At 39.6% G+C, this 23845-nt stretch overlaps 1 protein-coding gene across 2 annotated transcripts in view; it reads left to right on the top strand.

Annotated features, from left to right (window-relative positions):
- The window catches only part of trappc9 (trafficking protein particle complex subunit 9), a 354132-nt gene that overhangs the window by 203151 nt on the left and 127136 nt on the right, over positions 1 to 23845 (top strand). For both annotated transcript variants that reach the window (XM_074687443.1, XM_074687442.1), the window contains one exon: positions 19186 to 19339. In XM_074687443.1, the coding sequence (XP_074543544.1) occupies positions 19186 to 19339 (154 nt within the window). The remainder of the gene's footprint in view (positions 1 to 19185; positions 19340 to 23845) is intronic.

Here is a 23845-nt window from a genome sequence, read left to right as displayed (position 1 = left end):
AGATGGGTACACTGTGCTCATAAAGGGATGGACATGGTCAGCAACAATACTCAGGTAGGCTGTGGACTTTAAACCATGCTCAGTTGGTACTAAGGGGCCACAAGTGAGCCAAGAAAATATCCCCCACACCATTACACCACCAGCAGCAGCCTGAACATACTTGGCTGGTGTTCTCGAAAATTGAGTGTGAAACGCTGGACACTTCTCACCCTCAATGGTCACCATTGTGGCTTCATAATGGAAAGGGCAGAAACTGATTGAATGAGGGATGACAGTTATAATTATTGAATGACAGAGGAACTGCTGTGAACTGTTGTGAAATACGATTACCTTCTCGGTTAAGTGCAGAGTGTACACAGTGTTTTGACAGAAGTATCTCATTTGGTACGCAGTCTTAGACTCTTGGAGTCTAACCATAGATTGTATAAAGCTTGGACATAGTCTCCCCAACATCCCTCATCAGTTTCTGAAATGGAAAATGAAGCACATCGGCTATAGCAGCCATATTGGTTGTGACTAGGGCTTCACGTACAGCTATAGGGTGCCTGTTGGTCAGGTGACCTGAGCTGTGCCACTGATTGAGGGAGCTCAAAAAATTACTCCCCTTACAGTGTGTGCTGATAATAAAATTAGCAATTCAGACAGGAGACAATTTTTGAACCGGGCTGTAAATAGGTTAATTCCTGCTTTGGAAGTGGCTTTTTTTTTGGCTTAGTGTGTATGTGACTTCATGTACTTCTGGAGCCAGCCTCAAGCAGACACTCAAAAAACAGCAGATTTTAGCACTTCTGCTTTGTCTTAAATTCTCAGACCAGAGGTTGCTGCTTGAGTCAAACACATCTGTAATTGGGTGCAAGGTAGAGTACACGCTGCACAGTTCCCCAGCCTATCACAAATCCAACATATAGAGACTACAGACTTTGAAAAAAAAATGGGCGTCATCTTGCTAAGCTCGAAGTGAAGTTGCCACAAAAACCGCTCCCCCTGGTGGCTGCCTGCAGTATAGGTCAAACAATCCATCTCCCCGGTCATTCCAGATGGACTGTGGTCAAACTTAAAAAAAATAATACATTTCATAGAAATGTTTCTCACTTCAAGTTGTTGTGCTGATTTGAAGATATCATTTGGCTGCCTCATATTCAGGTCCTTTTTTTTCTGAAAAGTTTCATTTCATTTCATTAGTTTTAAGAGGTTTTAAACGAGACTTTAAGTCACATTTAACAATGATTGACAGCTGCTGTTTTGTGTATTTTCTTTGGGAATTGTAAAATGTGTGGAGAGAAAGCCAAGAAGAGATTAGACTCTGAAAACAAACAAAAAAAAAAGAATATTTTTGTCACCTGGGTTGACTCAGATTCCCCTCATAGTCTCTACTGCACAGACTCTGGCTGCACAACTGCTACCAATGGCTGCGCCTGTGATGGGGTTATTTTTTGCTTCAAAACCATATAGTGGTAGATGGAGGAGCCACACTGTCCACTCTGTACACAGTAGATGGTGGATACCAGTGTGGCGGTTGCGCCTTTGATACTGATGCCAGCGCTTTAAAAAAGTAACACAATAAATACTGTCCCTGGTGACTAACATTCATGAAGGAGTAATTCAGTTACTGATTCAAAAGAAAGAAATGATCAACTATAACTGATTAATTTCTGAAAGTTATTTGCCCAACACTGGTAGAGACCAGTAACCATCCACACTTACAGGTAATTTAGGGTGACCAGTCAGCCTGATGAGCGTGTTTGCAAACTGTGTGAGGAATGTGGCGAGAACCCACACATGCTCGTGGAGAACATGTAAACTCCACACAGTGGGGCTCCTGCCCAGCTGGGGATTCAAATTAGGGACCTTCTTGCTGTGAGGCAACAGTGTGAACCATGGTGCAGACCAACATCATTTTATTACGCAGAAATTATGCAGACACCACATTTTGAAAATAACAGTAGCTTTGGGTATGAAAACGTGATTTCTGACCTGATGTTCATCTTTGGTAAACACGATGGGTTTTGGTCAAAAATCTGAGGAACAATATGAAGCCTAAAAGAGGACTATACCCCAGCTTTAAAACACATGTTGAAGTCCCTCCTTGCTGTTGCAAGTTGATTGTTTTGTAATAAGTTTCACAAGTTGTAAACGGAAGCTTCTATTCGATCCTGTTGCAGTGGTTATCCACATTAAGTACAGGCTGGTACGTCACCAGTGTAGATTTTTCTGAATGCCACAGGCTTTTTTCTGTCTCTGAGGGTGTGAATTGTTTGGAATTGATTGACAACCTGCAGCCGATCTGTCCAGGTAATCATGGATATCAGGTTATAACAGTGACTGACTGACGATGGAGAAAAACACTCCTGGTAAAATGTAAAAAAGTAATGTGTTGTAATGCAGAAGCATGAGTCATCTGTTCGACTCTGGGTTGGAATTATGACCTCAGAAGTTTAACAGTGACACAAACATTCGTTCATCAGTATGCTGCACCAGGCCCATGAAGTCTGGGTTTGTAAGATGACTAATTCCCCACACCAACATTGCTCCGAGGCTGTTTTTTTCCACCTTGAGCTGAGAAAAATGACCAGGCAGGAGTGGTCACCGATCTGCATACGCAGCATGTAAATCAGCCGCACTCCACTCGTTTGTTGTCTTTAGTTTAAGAAAAGAGGAGCGATCCTGTGTGCCGTCAGACAGCCCTGACCTTTCTGCAGCTGGAGCTTTGATCTAATGAGCAAATGATTGTGAGACGCAGCAAATGAAAGTGTCGTTTTTTTAATACAAATGGAAAATAAGAAATATTGTCCAAGATGTCAGTTTGGAGTCAGTTTCACAAAGCCAGTTCCTGAGCGTTATAATTACGTGGGTTTGACTGCAAGTCAGTCATGTCTGTCAGTGGGTGATTCCATTGTGTATGAGGTTTGATTTGAGTGTTTGAGCGGTATCTAATTATCAGAATGGAGGAGCAGAGGCCCGAGGCTCTTGTCTCTCGCTGTCAGCTGAATAAATACAAGCAGCCAGAGAACATCCTCCATCGGCTCAGTCACATAGAGGGTATGGTATATGGAAGTAGTCTCTGTGATGTCATCCATTCTTTTATGATACAGAGTTTTGAACCCTATAGTCAGCAGAAGCCATATTAGATATGCAGAACTCCACCTAGCTTTGTTTGAGGTAGGATGAGGTAAACAGGTGGCCTTTACCCCTACGGTGTGAGCACCGCAGTTTTTGGACGTAAGGGAATTCATACTGGATGCATCTCTGGAGCGCTGCACAGGGTAGGGAAGCGCCCATAGCAACCAGATACCTGAGATCATAAGATCACAGGAGAACCACATGTACTTGGAGGAATCTCATCCATGACAATGTATTTTCATGGTGATTAACTAGCATGTTAAACTCATCTGGTCCTCCTAAAACTTCAGCATCTTCAGTCCATGCCTTCTCCTTTCTGTTGGTGTCCTAATAAAAAGGATGTGTTGTTTGGAAAAGAGGTATGAAGTTTTTCTCCTCTAAGATTAACTTTTCCTTCTCCAAATTGTCAGAATTCCTCTGGATCTGACCTGCTGATGACGTCAGGAGCCAGAACACGGAGCTTTGTTTTAAAATGACCGAATACTCAGATCATTTTTGTGTCTGATTTCCTGTTTGGTACGATCTGCTCTGCAGAGACTGACTTGTTTCTGCAGCGCACTTCCGCAAAAATAGACTCACAGCAAAACAGCCGCGCTCAGCCATTGGTGATTGTGGCGCCAATGGCTTAATGGTTGACTCGAGTGGTTTCTAAGTTCAGCGTAGTGTGCACCGCGGCACTCACACTTTATGTGTGAAGTAGGGGTTCGCCTCTTCACAGACAGCTACAGGGCAGCCCACTTGTCAATCAAATCAACCATGCTCCTAAATGGATAAAACTTAAGATTTAAAACTTTATTTTTGTGATAAACTCTTCTCATACCTGGATTTCTGAAGCCTCCGTTATTTTCAGCTCAGTTAAATTACAAGCTCCCTACACTGATGCTCATACAGTAACACTGAGGAAACTTCAATTTACTGAAGGAGCTGTAAAAAAAAAAATAAAAAAAAATTATAACACCCTTTTTGAGAACATTGTTCCTTTTCTCCAAATACAGAACATTTTTTGATGGAGCTTCCTGTACTCCCTGTGCCTGCCACAAAGAGCTCCAAAAAGTACTCACCTTAAATCAGACATTTCCTTTCAAAAGAAGTGTTTCTTCCTGCAGCAAAATCCTGACTTCCTTCATTTTATTGGTTGAGAGGAAAGAAACGTGCCATGAAAGAGCTGTGGCATCTGTATAGCTGTATATTGCTATTTTGTTTATTGTTGCATTTGATTTAAATGGTTAGTATAAGAACCAGGCAAGAGATAAAACCAGTTGGCAGAATTTGTTTGTTTTGTGTTTTAAGGACAAAGCTAAAAGTTGTCTCAGATGGTAGGTTTAATATGTAATCTGTAGATACATATTTACATTAACATTTCACTAAAAAGTGTTTTTCCTCTATATTTCATGACCCCACTATCAGTGACTAACATTACTTCCACTACGGGAGCCACTGATTTACAGGAGATAAAACAAACAAAGCACATGGGCCACTGTATGAGGTGTTCATCTGCGCCATAACACAACCCCCTTCTGTTTACAGTCCCTGGTTGGTTTATTTGTTTACCTGAAATGTAAGTGGCGAGTATCAGCAGTGGGAACTGTGGTGCCATGAGTGGGGTGTGGCCAAGAGCTGGAGGCGGTGGAGCAGCCACCACCCCCTGACACCAGACATCGACCCAGCTGGCACCAGATGGAGGGAGATGCAGCACTAGGTGTAGGTGGACTATGGTTCAGGAGCCAAGAGCTCACTGGGGTCATCAGGAGGACACCGTCCTTCATTGGTGTTTCGAAGACTAGTCTTCAACACCTAAAGAGGGCTCAACAGCAACATCTGGTGTTCCAGACACGCCCCCTCTGCCCTCAGCACTGCATGTTTAATGGCTTGGTGCAATATGGTAGTGCATGTAGACATGTCGGCATGTCCATGTCCATCCCTTTATGAGCACAGTGTACCCATCTTCTGATGGCTACTTCCAGCAGGATAACGCTCCATGTCATAAAGCTGGAATCATCTCAGACTGCTTTCTTCAACATGACGATGAGTGCACTGTACTCAAACACCCTGACTGTGTGTGCAGATCTAGGCGTGTGTTTTATTATTCTGTGTCCATCACGTGGTACAGTATCATGGATGCTCTCTTCCTTCAAACACAGCCCATCCTTTTCCTCCCCCAGCAGCAAGGTTCCTCCAGTCCCCTCCCTGCATCTTTACTCCACAGTTGTGGCCCCTGAGGGATCCAAACTGCCTCCGGGGAGTTTACATCTCATCATAACATCAACCTCCGAGGCCCTCACCAGTTGCCTCATCTCTGCAGAGGCTGCTCAGTAAGCACTGCAGCATTTTCCCATTTGCAGCCTCGTCCCCCCTCCAATCGCCATGCCTTTTGCCTCTCGCTAGATCGGTGCACACAAGGGCAGACACGCCTCATTGCATGAGCTTTTCAAACAAAGCTTGTTTCCATGGTGACCACCTTTCCCCTTCCCGTGCTACTTTTTATGGCAGCAGAGCGTATAATGCATCTGTAGTCAGCGATCCCATCTCTGCAGTTCCAGCCATGCGAGGTGACTTCTTTTACTCTTTGCAAATCAAAACATTAATTTCTCAGACTGATAGCGTAGTTTACGTGATTTTATCTCTGTCTAATAAAGGATAGGATAAGTGGGTTTTTTGTTTTTTTTTCACAAACATGAGAGCTGAGAGGAACATCTGCTGCTGCTGCTACACCTCTCCCTGGGATTCAGATTCACACCACAGACATTTTTTCACAGCATCTGTGGGAGTTTTATTTCTGTTCCCCCCCTCGCTGGCTAGAGGAATGATGCTTTCTTCAGGGGGCGTTTCAGTCCGTCACGCTGCCTTCAAATGGGTTAGTAAAGGTTAATGCAAGGTGGATTACTTATCTCGCCTTTTTATTCACAAACACTCCTGCAGAATCTCTCCATCCTGCTTCAGACCTCTTTAACAGTCTTTTTCTTTAACATTGTTGTTGAAATCTTCCTTATCTTTGCTGTTCCATACTTCTAAAGAAATAGAAAAAGTCTTTCTGCTTTTTCCTTCTCCAGCCACCTGTAACTTTCTCTGAATGTAAAGCTGTGTGCTGTGATTGGATTATCAAATTCACTTACACAGGTCTTATTTACAAGCCGCACCGTCCCTCCTTCAAATCCACCCGAGGACTTTTCTTGCATGTCATCCCTCTATCTCTTTCTCTCCCCCGTGTTACTAAAAGCAAAGAGCCCCAAAATAGAGTGGGAAGATTTCTGCAGCAGAGATAAAAATAGCTCAGGAAGTTAACCCTAGTTTGGCGTGCAAAATGTTTAATTATAACAACACAAGATTTCCTGCACAAAAGCATTACTTGATATCTTTCTGCACGCAGTAATCGGCGGTACAGATCTGTTTTTTATTGTAGCTCCTCGCACCCAGCGAGCCGTAGATAGATGGAGCGCCTCTGCCTCTGCAGCCGCATACAAAGGGTTACACAGAGTCAGCCGCAGTCTAAAAATAGACTGTTGCTCTCGCCTGCCTCTGCACGGGCCTCTATGGATCTACGCCCTTAAGCTTCTGCACGTGAGGTAAAAATAACCCTCTTTGTGAAAACACACACACACACACAGCACACTCTCCGCTCTCAGCTTCTCCCCGGTGACATAACACAATCACAAGCTGTGAAAAAAAACAGATGCAAAAAGGCTCTGATAAAGCGCTCATTGGGAAGATTCGCTCTTCTCTTCTGCTGTTCGGGGCATTATTCAATCTGCACACATCGCTCACAGCAGGTACACAGTCACACACCAGAGACAACCTGCACAAAGTGAAGTTAAACAAGATAAACACAAACACTGGAAATGTTTGAGCTCTCGAACGCAGCACACTCGCTGAATAACGAGACCTGTTGTTGGGCACATGTGCCCTGAGGTGTCAGGACTCTTTATTTGGACCTCACATTTGAAATGATTTATAGCTTCGCAGTTGTCAGATAAAAGCCGGTCTGTGTGCTTTAATGTGATTATCATGTACTTTGGGTCTGAGGCGGCTCAGCGTTTAATTAGGAGGGGGTCAGATCTGTGTGACCAGCTCGTCCTAAGCTGCTGTTATCACTGCCATTAAAAGGCTTCAGTGCCATAGCTTACAGCAGGATGGGGATAATTAGCAGTATGATGTCAGAAGTCACAGCCGGTGAAGGAGGGGGTATTTAGTGATGTGGGTTGCTTCCCTTTTAGGTGTTCAACATGCTCATTCACAATAATACTAAAGCTTTAACACACAAAACTATATCTGTCAGTAGCTTTTGTTGTTGCCCTTTGTGGCATCATATTTATTTGATATAAAATCTCACTGTGCTGTTTGAACAAGATCTAAAATGCTTAAAGGAAAGACATTCTTTTTATGTGAGCTTCAGAAAAGCAGGTCTGCTTTGTTGTGGGCTCCTGAGCCCAGCCTGCTCAGGTGCATTGCATTGCTGACAACCTCGCCCACTCAAGACAAAAAGGGTCCGTCTGCAGGCTTGGAGCTGGGAGGCAGATCCTCTACTGTTCTACAAGTAGGCGGATCCCGTTCCAGTTCAAATTGTGCAAATTTGCAAGAAGTCTCACTGCAAAATGCTGAGAAGTAGAACCTTGAGAAGTTATGATGTTAAAGTCAAACTCAAGAGGTTGAATCACTAGAACTGGGGTCAGCAACCTTTGCTTTTATCAGAGCCATTTTGCCCAAGCTCATATTGATTGAAGACATTCTGGAGCCACAAAATCTACTTCAAATTCCCAATGAAAAAAAACAAAGTGTATAAAATACTTTACATAGTTAAAATTTGGTAAATACTTATTGAACTGAGCAGTTATTTTGGAATTATTGAAATTGTACGTGTGAAGTCCTTTTTTTTATTTTTAATAAATTTGCAAAAATGTCAAAATTTTGCAATATTTTTAAAATATATAAAATAAAAAAAAATGCTAAATTTAAAAAATGCAAAAAATAAAAAAAATAAATTTAAGAATTTACTAAAATTGCACCAAATTTAAAAGTTAAACATTTTTTTGTGAACTTTCAAAAGCTTGTAAAAATGTCAAACAATTATGCAATTTCAAAAATTTGCAAAATGAATTACATTTTATAAACTTGCAAAAAATTCAAAATTTTTGAAAGTCTACTTGAATTCCATATTGGATATGTATAATATTGCTTAATACATTTTATTTTGTTTGGTAATGCCTTGCCACATATCTAGCATGTGTATTATGCTAGCACATTGGTAGTGAAATGAATCCATCCACACAGAATTGAAATCTGTATTTTCTTCCAGGTTTCTCTTTTTGTAGATTTAGTTTTCTTACCAAGGCTACAAAACTTGAGGTTAGCCACAGGTGCATGGAAAGTTGGTGGGCTGTTGATGTTGTAAGAGGTGAAGTAGAGCGGCTTTATTGCCACCAAGCTTTGCAAAGTTGACTTTTAGTTTCCATAAAACTTTGAATTATCATTATGACCACCTAGTTAGGGTTTAAACGAGGTTACTCTCAGACTAAAGTCAGAAGATGGAAGAGTTTCAATTTGAATATATTCAGCTATAAAATCTTCCTCTCCTGGATTGACTTCAGTACTTTTTATTTTTAGAAAGTCATTCTATCTAAAGCAGCAGGTTTATGGAGAACATAGACTTATATCCTGCATCTTCACAGTTTTTATAAAAGTTATCCGACCAAAGTATTCAGTGAAGGATAAAAGTGAAGTAGGATCTGTTAAAATATGCAGAGCAGAGCCATGAGAGCAGCTCAGAACATGACTATGCTTGACGCTCTCTGCTTTCAACTTGCTCAGGGCAAGCACACCTCTGCTTTGTTGCTACTCTCACAACACTGAGTCAAGCTCATTGTGAATCATCGAAAACACTAAACAGACCCATGCTGCAGAGCTAAATAAACCTTGTCTACACCTGACAAAACGCCTACGAGGCCAGAAAAAGCCCCGTCCACTGACAAAACCTGGCAAGAAAACCAACTCCTTTTTTTCTCTGCATGCGTGAACACACAAATAGTTCAGCTCATTCCTGCAAACAGAGTTTAAATCTATACACTTCCTTTTAGGATTCTTCAGGGCTCTAATTGATTCGATGCTGGGTGCTTTGAGCAGATGGAAATCTGGTGAGAATGGTCCATCAATCCACCCAATCTTTCATCTATCTGTGTGTCCTTTTTCAGCCAAGCAGGCTGTTATCAGTGAAGGGATGGTGGAGGGGGTGGTGGGGCAGGGAGGAGCAGAATCAGGCCCAGAGATGTTCCACGGTGGCTCCAGCTCAGCACACAGTTTGTTATTAAAAGCCTTGTAATAGACCAGATTAGTCTCCAGATAGGGTCTAATCCTTGAAGAGTCCACAATAAAATCAATGGGAGGAGAAGATAGTGGGAGTGGTGGTGAGGTAGCTCGGCCTGTTAGAGCTCTCCTGCTTAAATAAAAGGAGGTCTTCTGGGGTTTGGATGTTATCCCTGCTTTACCTGCTATTACTGCTCAAAGGACGAGCTTAAACTTTGAACTGCATTTTCTTTATCGACAGCTCTTTAACTGTTTGGTGAATAAACTAAGCACAAAAAGTAATGCTAATTCCTCTTTGGTAGATTATTTCTTTGTTGTAACAATTCTTATTGGTAATAAATCTGCTTCAGGAGTCACCGTGTCACATTTGACTGATCCAGTTTGGGCCGGTGTGATAGGGGAACTTTTAGCTGCTGTTTCTCAAACCAAGTTGTTGCATTGTTTGGGGAGTGATGGTGTGAAGCGTCATCTTCCTGACTGTACAAATTAGGCGTTTATTAATTGGAGGTAATCTTAATGTAGAGAGATATAGATATGAGATTCTATGACCAAAGGTGATCCCATATCTCTACGGTCTGGGACTGGACTCTATCCTTCAACAGGGCAACGCTTGTCCCCACAGAGCAGGGTTCCTCAGAGACTGCCTCCAGAGTTTGGGAGTGTAATGGATGGAATGGTCTGCTAACAGTCCTGACTTAAGCCCACTGAACACTTGTGGGATCATCCTGGGCATATGGTTCATGCTAACCCTTACATACTGTTACCTTCACAGCTTGGTTTCCCATGGCAGTGTCAAGGCTCTCCTTGAACTCTGTGTATTTTTTATGGGACAGTTGTGACAAACATGGCTTGTTCAGTTTCAAGATACACTAAAACATTTATTTTCCCTGACTCATGCTCGTAGATCTAAAATCCATTTTTGGATACGGGGTCAAATTTGACATGAAACAGTTTGTCCCCATCAAATTATAACATATATGAAAAAATAAAAATGTTTTGCCTGCACGCAATACAACTGTGTTCCTTTTATTTTGAAAAGCATGGCTTGTGTGTTGAAGATGTGATGAAGAAGTGATGAAGATCAACAAATCTGAACACAAATCCTCTCTTACTGAAGATTGCCTCTCAGCTGTCCTCTGCACTGCCACCTCAGAAATTCATCCAGATTCCAACTTGCTTGCTCCAATTTGCCCAAGAAAAACTAAAATTTTCACAATGAAGAGGTCAAAAAAAGTGAAAAATATCCAAGTTATTTTTTTTTTTTATAAATTGTCATGAAGTTTGTTAGTATTTGTAGAGACTAAAAAACTAAAAATAAAATGAAACACTAAACACTAATGCAGTGATTGCTTTTTGTTTTTATTGTTTAGAAGTTTTTCCCTTTTAACCTACACCACAATTTCACATATTATTTGCCAAGTAGCATAACTGCCTGGGTCATATATTATAAACATTTAAATTCATATATATTCTTTTTGTTTGATTCCATACCATGAATCCAAGAGTCAAATAAATTTAAATAAATTTAAATAAATAATAATTATTATTTAGATCATTTAAACACATTATTGGAAAAAAATAGATTAAAAAAAACATGTTTTTTTATTTTCTGTAAAAAAAAATATCTTAATTATGTTTAAATATAATATATATAACTGTGTTTCTCAATGGGGAAAAGGTAATATTGAGCATTATTAAGTTAAATGTTGTTGTGTGTTGCAGCCCTCTGACACAATTCAGATTATTCATGTGGTCCATCAAAAGAATAAATTGCCCACCCCAGTGATAGAGTGACAAACACAACCCTGTTAACACTTCTGTCAAATCTTGGTTAAAGAATGAGACATCATCTCTAAACGTTGAGTGACCAGCAGGTGACCAGCATGAGGAGGAGGAGGCAGGCTGTTGTGGCTATTCCTCCACACTGGGGCGTCTGTTTGTTGCATTAATAAACTTCCAATATGTCTCAAATATCTAATCCACCAAACAAGAGTTAATGACAGATTAAGCTGTTGGGCATTGGCAGAAGAAGATCTGGCAAATCTTTCATGGACCCAACCCACAGACTCAGCTTTGTTGCTCATCCACCAGATGGATTTTCCTACAAATGTGGCTCCACATAAAAGCAGACTAAAGTGACTTTACAATGGTGTAAGATTGTGACACAAAGAAATAATCTACCAAGGATAAATTTCCTTACATTGTGTGCCAAGTGTGTTATCCCAAACCTCTTGGAAAGTCTTTTCTTTATTTGATAATGTTTTTATCTTTTTGGTTAGACTAAATTTGTTGAACCGTTCAGGAATTTTGTGAAGTTCATCAAGAGTTAGCGGCTGGACTATCATCTTTCACATACAGGGTTAAAATTTGCTCCAAGTGTAAACGTTGGGTCTGTGCAGTCACATTTGTGTGACTTATCGAAGCATTTCACAGAAATATGAAACACATTTTAAGTTGCAGCACCATTCATACAGATTCACTTTTAATCATTGGATGAAAAGTCCTTTAGTGCTGGTTGCCATGTGTCCATTTAGTGATTACCTGTTAAAAGAAAGCCAGACCTGGGCTCTGCCAGCCTGTGTCTTCACATTCAGGATCCATTTACATTGTTAAAGCTGTGTATTTTTAGACTTAGTGTGTAATGTGTTCCTTTGAAGATGACTGCATGGAAAGCAGTGTCCATCTAAGGACCAGACTTCAGTCAGTGACATAAGCTTAATGCTCCTAATCTTCAAAGGCAGATTATTTTGAGTGTGTGGCTGCAGGAGCTTTCCTTTGTCTTGGGTTTGAAGTCTTAATTGTTATTTAATTTGTGTTGTGCTTTGTTGTTATGGCTGTGAAATGATAATTGCATTGCCTTTTCTCTTCCACCTTGCTTTGATCCTGGACGCAGGTTATTTCTCTTGCAGTGTTCATTCATCAACTATTGTCCGTACAGTACGGCAGCTTGATGAGGAAGCCAATCAGGTGTCAGGACGATCATCTCACTGCTGTGAAATTTAAAGCAACACAATAATGAACAATGACTTTCCACTGAATCGACCCATAATTTCAGGATTGTTTTGATTTTCTGACTTCATATCCTTCTTCTACAAGCACTTCCAATCTTTAAACAGGGCTTGATTTCTTAGTGGTGTTAACAGATGAGAGAAAACACAGCAAAGCACTACCAGGTTTATAGTCCACTGATCCCCCTCATCAGAAAAGAGCTCCTCAGGGAGCCTCTGTGGCCTCTGAACTGGAATCAAGAGATAAACCCACTGATCGATACATAGATCCACTGTGTTTTGTTCAAACAGAATAAAATTGTAAAGCACACGTGACAGCACTCCTGTATATTTACAGAGAGACTGTCAGTGAGATCAAGCAGTGATGTATTTGGAGTTTTCACCAAACACTGGTTGTGTCTGTGAGCCTTTACTGAACCCACTAACTGATTCCTGTGGAGTCTGTTTATTACGGGTTATCTGCCTCATTTCAAGTCCCATTAGACATGTTTCCATTCACTCCTCAATCCAGTTTAGAGAGGAGCCCTGAAATAAAGCAGAGAAACAGAAATAAAGACTGATGTTTTCATCATCTGATGTAGAACAAAGAGACGGTTTCTTTTCCTCATTTTAATACCACTCTTCAGGATTTTCTTCTAAATTTAATTAAATGTTGCTCCTTATTAGCCACTGTTAGACCACCTTTAAGATTCCACAGGCTTAATCCATCTTTATTTCCAATTCACCGAATAAAAACAAATGTTACCTCAAGACACTTTCTAAGAACACCAGCCGGTCTAGACATTAGAGGTGTCCCAGTCCTATATTAATATCGGATATTGGTCAGATATCATCAAAAAAACAAATATCGGTATCGTATCGGAATACATCTAAAATCTCCGATATAAGCAGTCCATTCCAGACTCCGCTCCTGCTGTTTTTTATTTGATTTATTTAGGTTATTTTCTGGGTTTTCTAATTTATTCTTTATTTTATTCAATTACTAGTATTTTTTACGTTTCATGTTAAAATTTCTGTTATCCATTGGTTAATAATAAATGGGTCAGTTTTTCCTCATACCTACTGTTGCTGACTACTGTTCTTTGTTTGAATAATATCACTTAATCAAGCCTTTTCTAACACGACGTACTACAAAATAAGTAATAAAAGTATGCATGTTTAATGCTGATATCGTATCGGATTAATATCGGTATCGGCCAATATTCAATGCTGCAGTATCGGTATCGTATCGGAAGTGAAAATGTAATATCGGGACATCCCTACTAGACATAGATATGTTTTAAGTTAAAGAGTCTGATCTCATCTTATCTCACCATTCGCAAAGACCAGTATTTAATAAGTTACTATGGTAAGAACAAATTCCTTAAGCAGACAGAAACCTCAAGCAGAACCAGACTTATGTTAGACAGACATCTGCTGACAGCATGTTTGGGCTGGAGAGTGAGGGAGAGACCGTAGTTGGCTGTAGTAGTGATTAAGATGGTGAGACTTAAAAGCTGCTGCAGGCCATCTACACCAACAATCCAGAGGAACCTACAAGACAAGAAGGCTCAGCAACTCCCAGAAACATCTCTAGTCAGTGACTTTAAAGGGACATTAAGGTTTCAAAGTTAGTGACAGTAGAGGTGTCCCAGTCCAATATTGATATTGGATATCGGTCCGATATCAGCAAAAAAAACAAGTATCAGTATCATATCGGAAAGCATCTAAAATCTACAATATAAGCAGTTTCTGTTACCCATTGGTTAATAATAAATGGGTCAGTTTTTCCTCATACCTACTGTTGCTGACTACTGTTCTTTGTTTGAATAATATCACTAAATCAAGCCTTTTCTAACATGACAGACATACTTCAAAATAAGTTATAAAAGTATGCATGTTTAATGCTGATATCGTATTGGATTAATATCGGTATCGGCCAATACTCAATGGTGCAGTATCAGTATCAGTATCGTATCGGAAGTGAAAATGTAATATTGGGACATCCCTAAGTGACAGACAGAGGAGAAAGGGACATGAGCTCAGAGTGTCAGTCTTAACCTATAGCAATAAAACTAAGATCTGGCCTAGACCTGATCCAGCTCCAACTGTAAGCTTTATCAAAAGCCCTGTTCCCACCAAACAGTTTGGATCAGTACAGTTTGGTACGGGTTGGCTTGGTCAAGACTGGACCTGTTTGAGTTTCCACAGACAACCATGCCCTGTCTTGGTAGACTATGTGGGAGCCAGTCGTCGATAGCAACACCAGTCACATAATAGCATGACCCCAAAACAGTGTGAAACAGTGTACCCCACCAATAAATCCAATGAAGAAGAAAAACGCGACACAGTAAACAAAGAGGAAAGACATCCAGCAATGTGTCTTCTATGTGTTTTCCATGTGTTTCTTTGTTACGAAGAACAATAAAACTTTTTTTCAGAGAAGACTGTGTGCCGCCAGGAGAAATACAGCAGCCGCTGTCACACAGGAAGTGACCATTTTTTCAACCAATCACTGGTCAGCAGTGTTGTAGTTCCACCTTCTGGGGTTGGTTTAGTCCGGCTCCCCTACAAAAGGGTCCCAAAAAGTGTCTCATCTTGGTTATTTGAGGATCTGTCCCGGGATTAGTCAGTGGACACCCCACAAAACATGCACAGTACCGAAAGGAACTGAACTGAGCCACTTGGTGGCTAGAAAGGAAAATTTGAAGCCTACTCTTAGAGTAGAGTGTCTGCCTCCTGGACCCTTACTGGTAACTGATTCCAGGGAAGAGGAGTAAAGATCTTTCCAATGAGAAGCCATCAACTTTTTTAGAGGGGCTTCAGGGACTTTCTAAATAATCTTGAAAAAGCCTCACTTCTAGATATATGCCTGACTGTAATCCACATTTTAAAATGAGATTATCAGCACCAAAGTAGATCATTTATAAATGCTGTTACCAAGTGTCCCAATAGAGTCCAACATGACTGGATTGATATATCACACTGGATGGCCTTAGAAAAGTTGTTGTGAACAAAAGAAAAGAAGAGTTCAACAGAACACCTGCTCTCCAAAGAAATGCACACCTTGGTAAGAGTCGTGTCCCCTGGACATTAGGAGCTAGTGCTCATGGGAAACTGAGTCTTTATCCTGGAAAAACACTAGCTCTTCCAGATAGTCCTCATAGCACCTTTAAAGGAAATAAAATAACTTGTGCAATTAAGGAATTTTAATTAGTCAGAAAAAATAAGTAAAATCATTTTAATTTAACCAGTGTGGCTTTACTGTGATCAGAAAAAACAGAGTTTCTACTCTTTGTTACACAATAAGGATTATACTGTAATGATGCTCCCAAGAGTGCTTGCTTAAATGGTGTTAACATGTCAGCAGTTTTCTCATAACGCAGCTTGCAAGTTGCAAACAACAGCTTCTGAGACTCTGTTATTTGTCCATAAAGATGATTTTCCCTATTATTGTTTTTATTGTGTTGTTGTTGATGCTGTTAAGGAGAGCAGCTGTGAGCTTGTGGGTTGCATCACACACACAGCTTCATGTGAAGGGCTCTGACAGCTGTCCACCTCATGCAGAATTTATCTCCTCCTATCTCCCATTCCCCCCCAGGATATCTGAGACCACAGTCTTTGTACCCAGCTCCACATTTCCAGCCCTGAAACAGATTTTTCAAGTCGGATAAAGAATTTATCCAGTTTCTGATATTGAACTTTAGGCCTGGTTAATGAGAGCTTGACTTTGGGGTTATTTTTATTAGATGAGGTCTCATACTTTGATACACTCAGACTTTGAATTGGGCTTGTGACACCTAACATAACCTCAGGCACAGAACACCTCAACTGGTGTTGATAAATTACAGACACACAGTGTGGAGTAGGAAGGTTGGAGCTGTGGGTGTTTGTTCAAAGTAAATAAATAATTTATGACTTGCCCAGCTCCACAACAGAGCCCACGTTTGTTACCATCAGGCAGGAATGTAAACAAGAGCTCCTCACTAATATTTTGTGGATGGAGATGAGAATAAATCACTGATGTGATTGGTCAAGTGTTGAAGTCTATCAGTTGTTAGATGTAGAAGCCCAAAGCTATTGGTTTGCGTATTAGACAAAGAGGAACTTCTCTCTAAATTGTAATCTACTTCTTGTTAATATCATTCTTTGTTTGCTCCCTCATGTTGCTCTGGTCTCTTTTACACTTTTTGCTCATGACACACTGTTTATTATTCAACATGTAGCAGCTGAATCAATTAACTGCAACAGGGTAAAGGAAATCTGCATTTGACTTGCAAACCTTCTGTCAAAGTCAAGCTTTTCTGTTTGTGTGGGTCAGACAGACCCAAAAACAAGAAAGTCAGCTTGTCGCTTGTAGCTTGTTAGCGTATGCTTTATTCAGGAAATACACCAGCATGAACATTATTAGCATAATTTTAGAGTTTCCATACCGGTAGATGTTATCTGAAGCATCCAAGTTTTCAGAACGTATTGTGAAGAGCTGTCGGGACTTAAGCGTCTAGCTCAGTGGTTTTCAAAGTGTGAGGCGCGCCTCCCCTAGGGGGCGCCAAAGAGTTCCAGGGAAGGCGTGAGAAGAGGCACCAAAATAAAGCAAAAAAAAAAAAAAAAAAAAAAAATGGGGAGTCCGAACTGAGCAGCAAGTACATGAAGTGTGAAGGGCAATGTGCTGTGATTTCCAGATTATTTTCCCTGGTTCTCTGTCTGCCATATGGAGTGTGCTCATCTCTGAGTGGCCACAAATGTGTTATTGTGTCCGTGTACACATCAGGGTGGAACTTTGCTGTGTGCACAATAGAGAGCAGAGGAGAGTGCACACAGCTACAGGACCATGCAACAGCTCTGCCATGCACTCAAACAAGACACCCCCTTGGGTGAGCATATGAACCCAGCCAACCGACGTATGGCAAAATTTAATTCTTCAAGAGACCATTGGAAATTTTACAATTTCAGTGTCAATAAAGGGTCTCAAATCCTATGTTATACATTTTTATAATAATTGACATAATTTAGCATTTTAATCTAGTCATATACTATGTTCAGGGTTGATTTGTGTTTATCTGGCAGATAGAAGGATAGCTACTGTCTCCAGCTTGTGTCTGAGGTCTCTTGGACCCTGTGTAAACTTTCACCCAGTCTTCTAGCTCCATGCTCCGATTCAGCACTCACACACTTGGGTAGCACTTCTCTCTAAAAACTGACACCAACTGTGGGTTGAGACAGTGGTGTCAGCAATGTCTTTTTTTTTTCTTTGGCCAATTACTCTTGGGTGTTTAGTTTAACTCAACCTCTGAATAGGCCTAGCAATGATTGTCATAAAATTGTATTGCTCCCGGGTATCAAGGCTCATTCTTTTGGGACCAGCACTGTAAACCTTACCTGTGACCAGAATAAATGGAAATGGATCCTCTTCTTGTGATCTTTGGGAGTTGTTTGACTATTATTCCTAGGCTCCCAATTTAAAGTTAGGCTTTTCTTGGTCCAGATGCTCCAAAGCCACAGTGTGTGGTTTGTTGACAGTGTTTTTGTAATCTGCTCTTTGCGTTTGAAAATCTTTTCTGAAAGCTCAATTTAACAAGAACGTTGTAGATGCTGAAAGCAGCTCTGCATTTGATTAACCTGTAATTGAACTATTTGTTTAGTTATTGCATTGTGACTGAACTTTTATTCTTTGCTGCCTTAGTAGCCATGTTTTCTGTCCTGGCTCAAGAGCTGTCATCTCATTTTGTTGTCATGATCATACTTAATATAGTTATTAGAATAAATGCACAAATAGGCAATGACCTAAAATCACCTGATTCTTACCTATTTGCACTCAAATGTGGGAGACTGCATAGGACTGGATGTTTTAATAAGTACCTTATTGTTTTGTGGTTGAAACCCAGAGTGGATTATTTATCTATTATTATTAGTATATATATATATATATATATATATATATATATATATATATATATATATATATATATATATATATATATATATATATATATATATATAATTTTTTTTTTTTTTAATTGAAATAGGTGAGGCCATGGTGACTTTATGTTCTCTGAAGGGAGACTCACTGTCTCACACTTAGAAAACCCCTGGTCTAGCATATTACTAGCTAATTAGTCTGTTAGCCAAAAGCTTGTATGGTAAAGTAATCATACATTTTTTCCTAAGGGTGGGATTTTAACATGTTAATTACAATTGATGAATCAAAGAAAAAATGTGGTGTTCAAAAAACAACAACAAAAAAATAAAGTGAAATTTTAAAGCAGTTAGTAGTGAAACTCGGGACAACACAGGTTGTTTCTCAGTGCACCAGCCACTGCAATGCAGAAGCGCCCTAGTAACGCCAGACTGACTACAAGTGACATGAGGGGAAGAGCCTAGAGGATGGAAAATTGAAGTTAAAAAAACTCTGAATAGAGGTTTGGATAAGATCATTGTTGGTGTCAGTATTAAAATTACTTGCGTGACGAGATTGATACTTAAGTTTCACTTTCTGTTGTTGTGCTCCTCTCACTGACTTTGCTCATGCGCATTGTTATCTGCTATATCAATACTCACATGCTGGTCATTTAAGGATTGATGACTTAAATAGGGTATCGATAGCATTTAATACACATGAAATAAAAGAGTTTGTGTCACTTTCAAATCTTAAAGGGTAACATACTCCAAGGTTTTGGGCTTTTTTGAAATTGTCAGTTAGAAGTTGCATAACGATCGCTCTGTGTCGCACAATAATAAATTGTGAAGACTCCTATTTTGATTGCTTTTCCATCTCTCGTTGCAGGATGGCGATCCAGGTTGACAAATTTGACTTTGAGAGTCTGCCACAGCCAGACCAGGAGACGGCACGCTTCACAAACCCCAAACAGCTGGAGGAGGAGCGCCAGCACGCCCAGGGCTGCCAGATCAACAGCAAGCTGGGCATCTGCTGGAGCATAATATCCTTCCAGGGGTGACCTGCACAGGACAGTCGTTATTTACTCAGGTTGCTGATGTTAACATTTGTCTGCACGTTTCTTGTCCAGGTACAGGACCAGTATGGCCTGACACATGTTGTCACTTTTGCATCTATGAAATGTTTTCAGTTGACAGATAATCCCTGATCCAGGACATCTGGATCCAACATCTGGACGCCCCGTGGTCATTCAGGAGCTTGTTTGCCTGTCTTGACTGATGTGAAAGCGTGCAGCAGAGTGCTGGCTGTTCTCACACTGTGAGGTGATGTCTATATGTGTGAAGGTGTATGTGTGTGTCCATTTAAATGTGTTGTGTATCCCAGTCATGTTATACAACACTTCCTCTAGAGGTCTACTTTATGGACAGTTGTCGCCTATCAAAGATAATCTTTGACTCTCTCATGCTCTGCACACTCCTCTCATCTACTCCTTCATGTAGGCTTCCTTCTGACTCAAGACACTGTATGACACTGAGCTGATCGTGGTTGTTTGCTCAGCGGGGCACTTAAAGGAGTCACTAAAACATTTATCTTTAAACAATGATACCAGAAAAGCAATAATACTTAGTGTTAACTTAAAAAAAGAATATATCATATATCCCATATATGTTCCCATTTACCCAACTGAGGAGGTCAAAACAGAAGATCAGTTTCCTGCTGCAATGCATTTTTACTGCTGACCTCTTTAACCCCGAGGTCCCCCAAAACAAGGGACTTTGAGGTCAATCTGCAACAAAAGACATAAAATAAAGCCCTTATCATGTATACATATCATATTACACATCAGATTAAACATGAGAAACTCAGTTTCCAACACGTCAAGTCATCCTTCAACCAAACCTTATGTTCGTTTGAGTAATAGTTGACGGACGCAAGTGACGTAAATACAAAAACGGACACCTCAGAACAAATTTCACAAGTGTTCCCTTTATTATGACACCAGAAAGATTCACGTACTCTTTTCAAATTAGGTATGTCATTTTTTTTTTTTTTTTAGCAAAGATCCTTAAAAGAGACCGGGGCAGCAGGCTTAAGAGGTTAATGGATGCCACAGTTAACATAATGATGGCGGCTCTGCAGCTCCCAGTTTTTTAGTACTCACTGACAAAAAGTGGTCTGTACACTTTGTTTTGCTGAGCTTGTCATAAATGATCACATAATAATCAGGATAACCACTAAACCACGATTACTTTTCATACTATGATCATACCACATTAATCTGTAACACTTGCATACTGACTGTGGTGAATAAGAACCTTTAAGACCAATGTATTGACTTATGTCTCAACGACAGCCAATAGCTTAACAGTACAAGAAACCTACAAAAATAAATTCATTTTATTTATTTATTTGTTTGTTTGTTTTTCACAAATATTTCAAAATACAGAAGTTGCACAGCAGTATCCCTTAAATTTGTGAATGTAAAAAGTTGCAGTTGGAGTCGGCGTAATAGCTTTCTTTTTGAGAAAGTTAATTTGGTAGGATTTAGAAAATACCCAAAAATGAATAACAATGCAAAATTTGCAAATAGATGACTTTAATACGAAAACAAACTAACTGCAAAAAATGCAGTCGAATTTATAAGTGTGCCAGATACTGTAAACAGTGCATTTGAAAATAAAAGATTATTTTATTTTGTTACGGAGTGAAAACTTCAGAGTAGAGGAACACAAATGACAGCATGCCGATGTTTTTTCAACAAAGGAAGTGCTGAACTACCCAGAGTCTCATTTATAGAGAATTTTTTCATGTGTGCTTTATAGTGTAAATTTATAAACTCATCTTTGCAAAGAAGAATTGAATGATTAAATCTGGTTTTAAATCTGCTGCCAATTAATATGCAAATGATTATGAAAATCATAGGCTGGCAGTACTCTGGGCTCGAAAGGGTTAGAAAACATCTTTAATTCAAAACAAGTGGCCAGCAGAGGGGGTTGACATGAGTCTAGTTGACAGATAATAGGTCTGTCCACACAGCACAACTATCAGTGACACCGTCCCGAAGGGCTCAAGTATCACATGGGTAGCTGGTAGCATGGGGATAACGGCTGTTACTAGAAAGAGCTACACATATGCATAGAAACTGCACTTTGCTGAGTGGCAAGCTAAATGGTTGATTGAACGAGATTCTAAAAGAAGACTTTTTCATTTTCACTAATACACAATTTAAATTCAGATTTTGAATTCTATCAAGGGACAAAACAAGTTCTTACTGCAGGGGAAAAAAAGGTTAAAAACGCAAATTGTCTGTTTCTGATTTGTCTTGTTCACCTACTGAACATTTAAGTGGATTCTCACAACAACGAGGCACTCGTGCTTTTAGGCTAAACACTGTATCTGATTAATCATATGTAATTTAGGGACCTGGATCATCTGGATTCAGTACAAAAACCTTCTGTCAGACTGCATTAAAAAATTTTGGGCACTTACAGTAAATTTGAAAAGTGGAGCAGAGTTGGCTGAACCTGCAGTCTCCTAATGGCTCCACTTGAGATGTGGCCAGTGGGTGACATCAAGCCCACGATCGGCCCTTTTCCAGATAGCATGAAAACAACTGAGCTGCTTGTGTTGCTTGTGAAACAAATCAAGGAAGTTTATTGTTTTGTTTTTTTCCTAAACGGGCCAGTTTCCTGCTGTCAAAGCCTCTGTTAAGACTCATGAGGGTAATAACATGTTGGTGTTAAAATGAGCTACAAGTCTTAATGCATCAAGTGCCATTTACTAACACAGTCCTCATTATTTGGTGGTTCCTGCTGCACACATTAAAAGATTCAAGAGCTGCCTGTCAGATTTCTGGTGAGCATGGTGTTCAGTTAATAATGAATCCAATCTCAGAGCGACTGAAGGTGCCATTATACTCCTTCTTTTATGAAGGCGTAAACACTCCCATCATTATGTGTATTGTTTTATATACAAGTAACTTGGCAGCATGTAGGCAGGCATGAAGAAAGAAAATGACAATGTATGAAAATGTATTCCCAGTGGCACATCTCATTGCACAGATACGTGCCTGGAACTGTTTGATCATCCCTCCGCTTTCATTTGTGAATTTGTGGATTTGGACGGCTTTCTTTCAGCACAAAAGATGAGGTTTGCGATACAGCCATCAGATTACAGGTCCTGTTGACTGTGTCTTTAAAACCAGGCAAAGAGGACACGTCCGGGCGCCGTATCAGCCGAAATACATATCTCGAGCTATTTAAAAGAGCAGCACTGTATCTTTCAGAGCCAAGAATAGAAAGTGTGACATTTCAGTCATCAAATTACATCTTCACAACCACAGCTGAGAGCGCTATCTTCAAACACAAGTAGTGCTGATAAATATCTCACACAGCTCATGTTTCATTACTTATTAATTCAGCGTCAACACACAGGCAGCAGAATTACACATGATGTTATCATGCTAAGTCTGGATGCTATCGCTCCTGTTAGGATGAGAAGAGGGAGGCAGACATTTGTTGATGTGCAGATAGCCGCTAAGCTGTGTATAACTATTGGAGTAAACTGTTAAAATGACAAAACTAGAGAATTTTAGATTTTATTATAATTTCAGGAAGTAAATGCTACTCTGATCTTTATTTATAAGGAAATTCAGCTTCTCAGAACTCTCTTCTGAAAGAGCAGCTCAATTTTTTTTTTTCAATTTCAGAATAAAGACGTGCTAAATAGAAAAAAAAAAAAAAAATACACCACTTCCTGGACTTTTAATGGACTTTGATTCATCACAGTAATACTTTCTTACAAATTCAGCTTCGTGTTTTTCTTATTTCAGTTAGAGTGGGAGTTAGATCTCTTTTTTCTTGGTTTTTGTTCTGTCTTTTTGGCCAACTTTTAAGCCTGAAGTACAGGTGCATCTCAATAAATTAGAATACTGTTGGAAGTTAATTTATTCCATTTATCTCAGTAGTTAAATTCTAAGAGCACGTACTTTTTTGAATTATGATGATTATGGCTTTCAGATAATGAAAAACTCATGAAATTAAAATATTACACTATATATATATATATATATATAAATATATATATATATATATATATATATATATATATATATATATATATATATATATATATATATATATTTATATATTATATATATATATATATATATATATATATATATATATATATATATATATATATATATATATATATATATATATATATATATATATATATATAGAATATTTTTAAATTTTGAAATGTTTGCAGTCTGAAGAGTACCTTCATTTATATTCACTCAAACTTTGCTCAGGGCTCAATTTGCATGAATCACTGTATCAGTGAGGTGGTCATGGAGGAGATCAGATCAGACTGTGGCTCTGCTGAGATGTGATGAAGCTCATGTTGCTTTGATATCAGTCTTCAGCTCATCTGTGTCACTGGGTCTGGTGAATCTTATCGTCCTCTTGATAATACCTCATAGATTCTCTCTGGGGTTCAGGTCCAAGCTCAGTAACATGGTCATTGAATCACCTTTGGTACGTTT

This window comes from Halichoeres trimaculatus, unplaced genomic scaffold, assembly GCF_033239565.1.
Source record: "Halichoeres trimaculatus isolate MK-OKI-2021-1 unplaced genomic scaffold, fHalTri1.1 fHalTri1_scaffold_14, whole genome shotgun sequence".
NCBI lineage: Eukaryota > Metazoa > Chordata > Actinopteri > Labriformes > Labridae > Halichoeres > Halichoeres trimaculatus.
The sequence above is the reverse complement of the archived record's forward strand: the minus strand, read 5'-3'. Positions and strand labels throughout refer to the sequence as shown.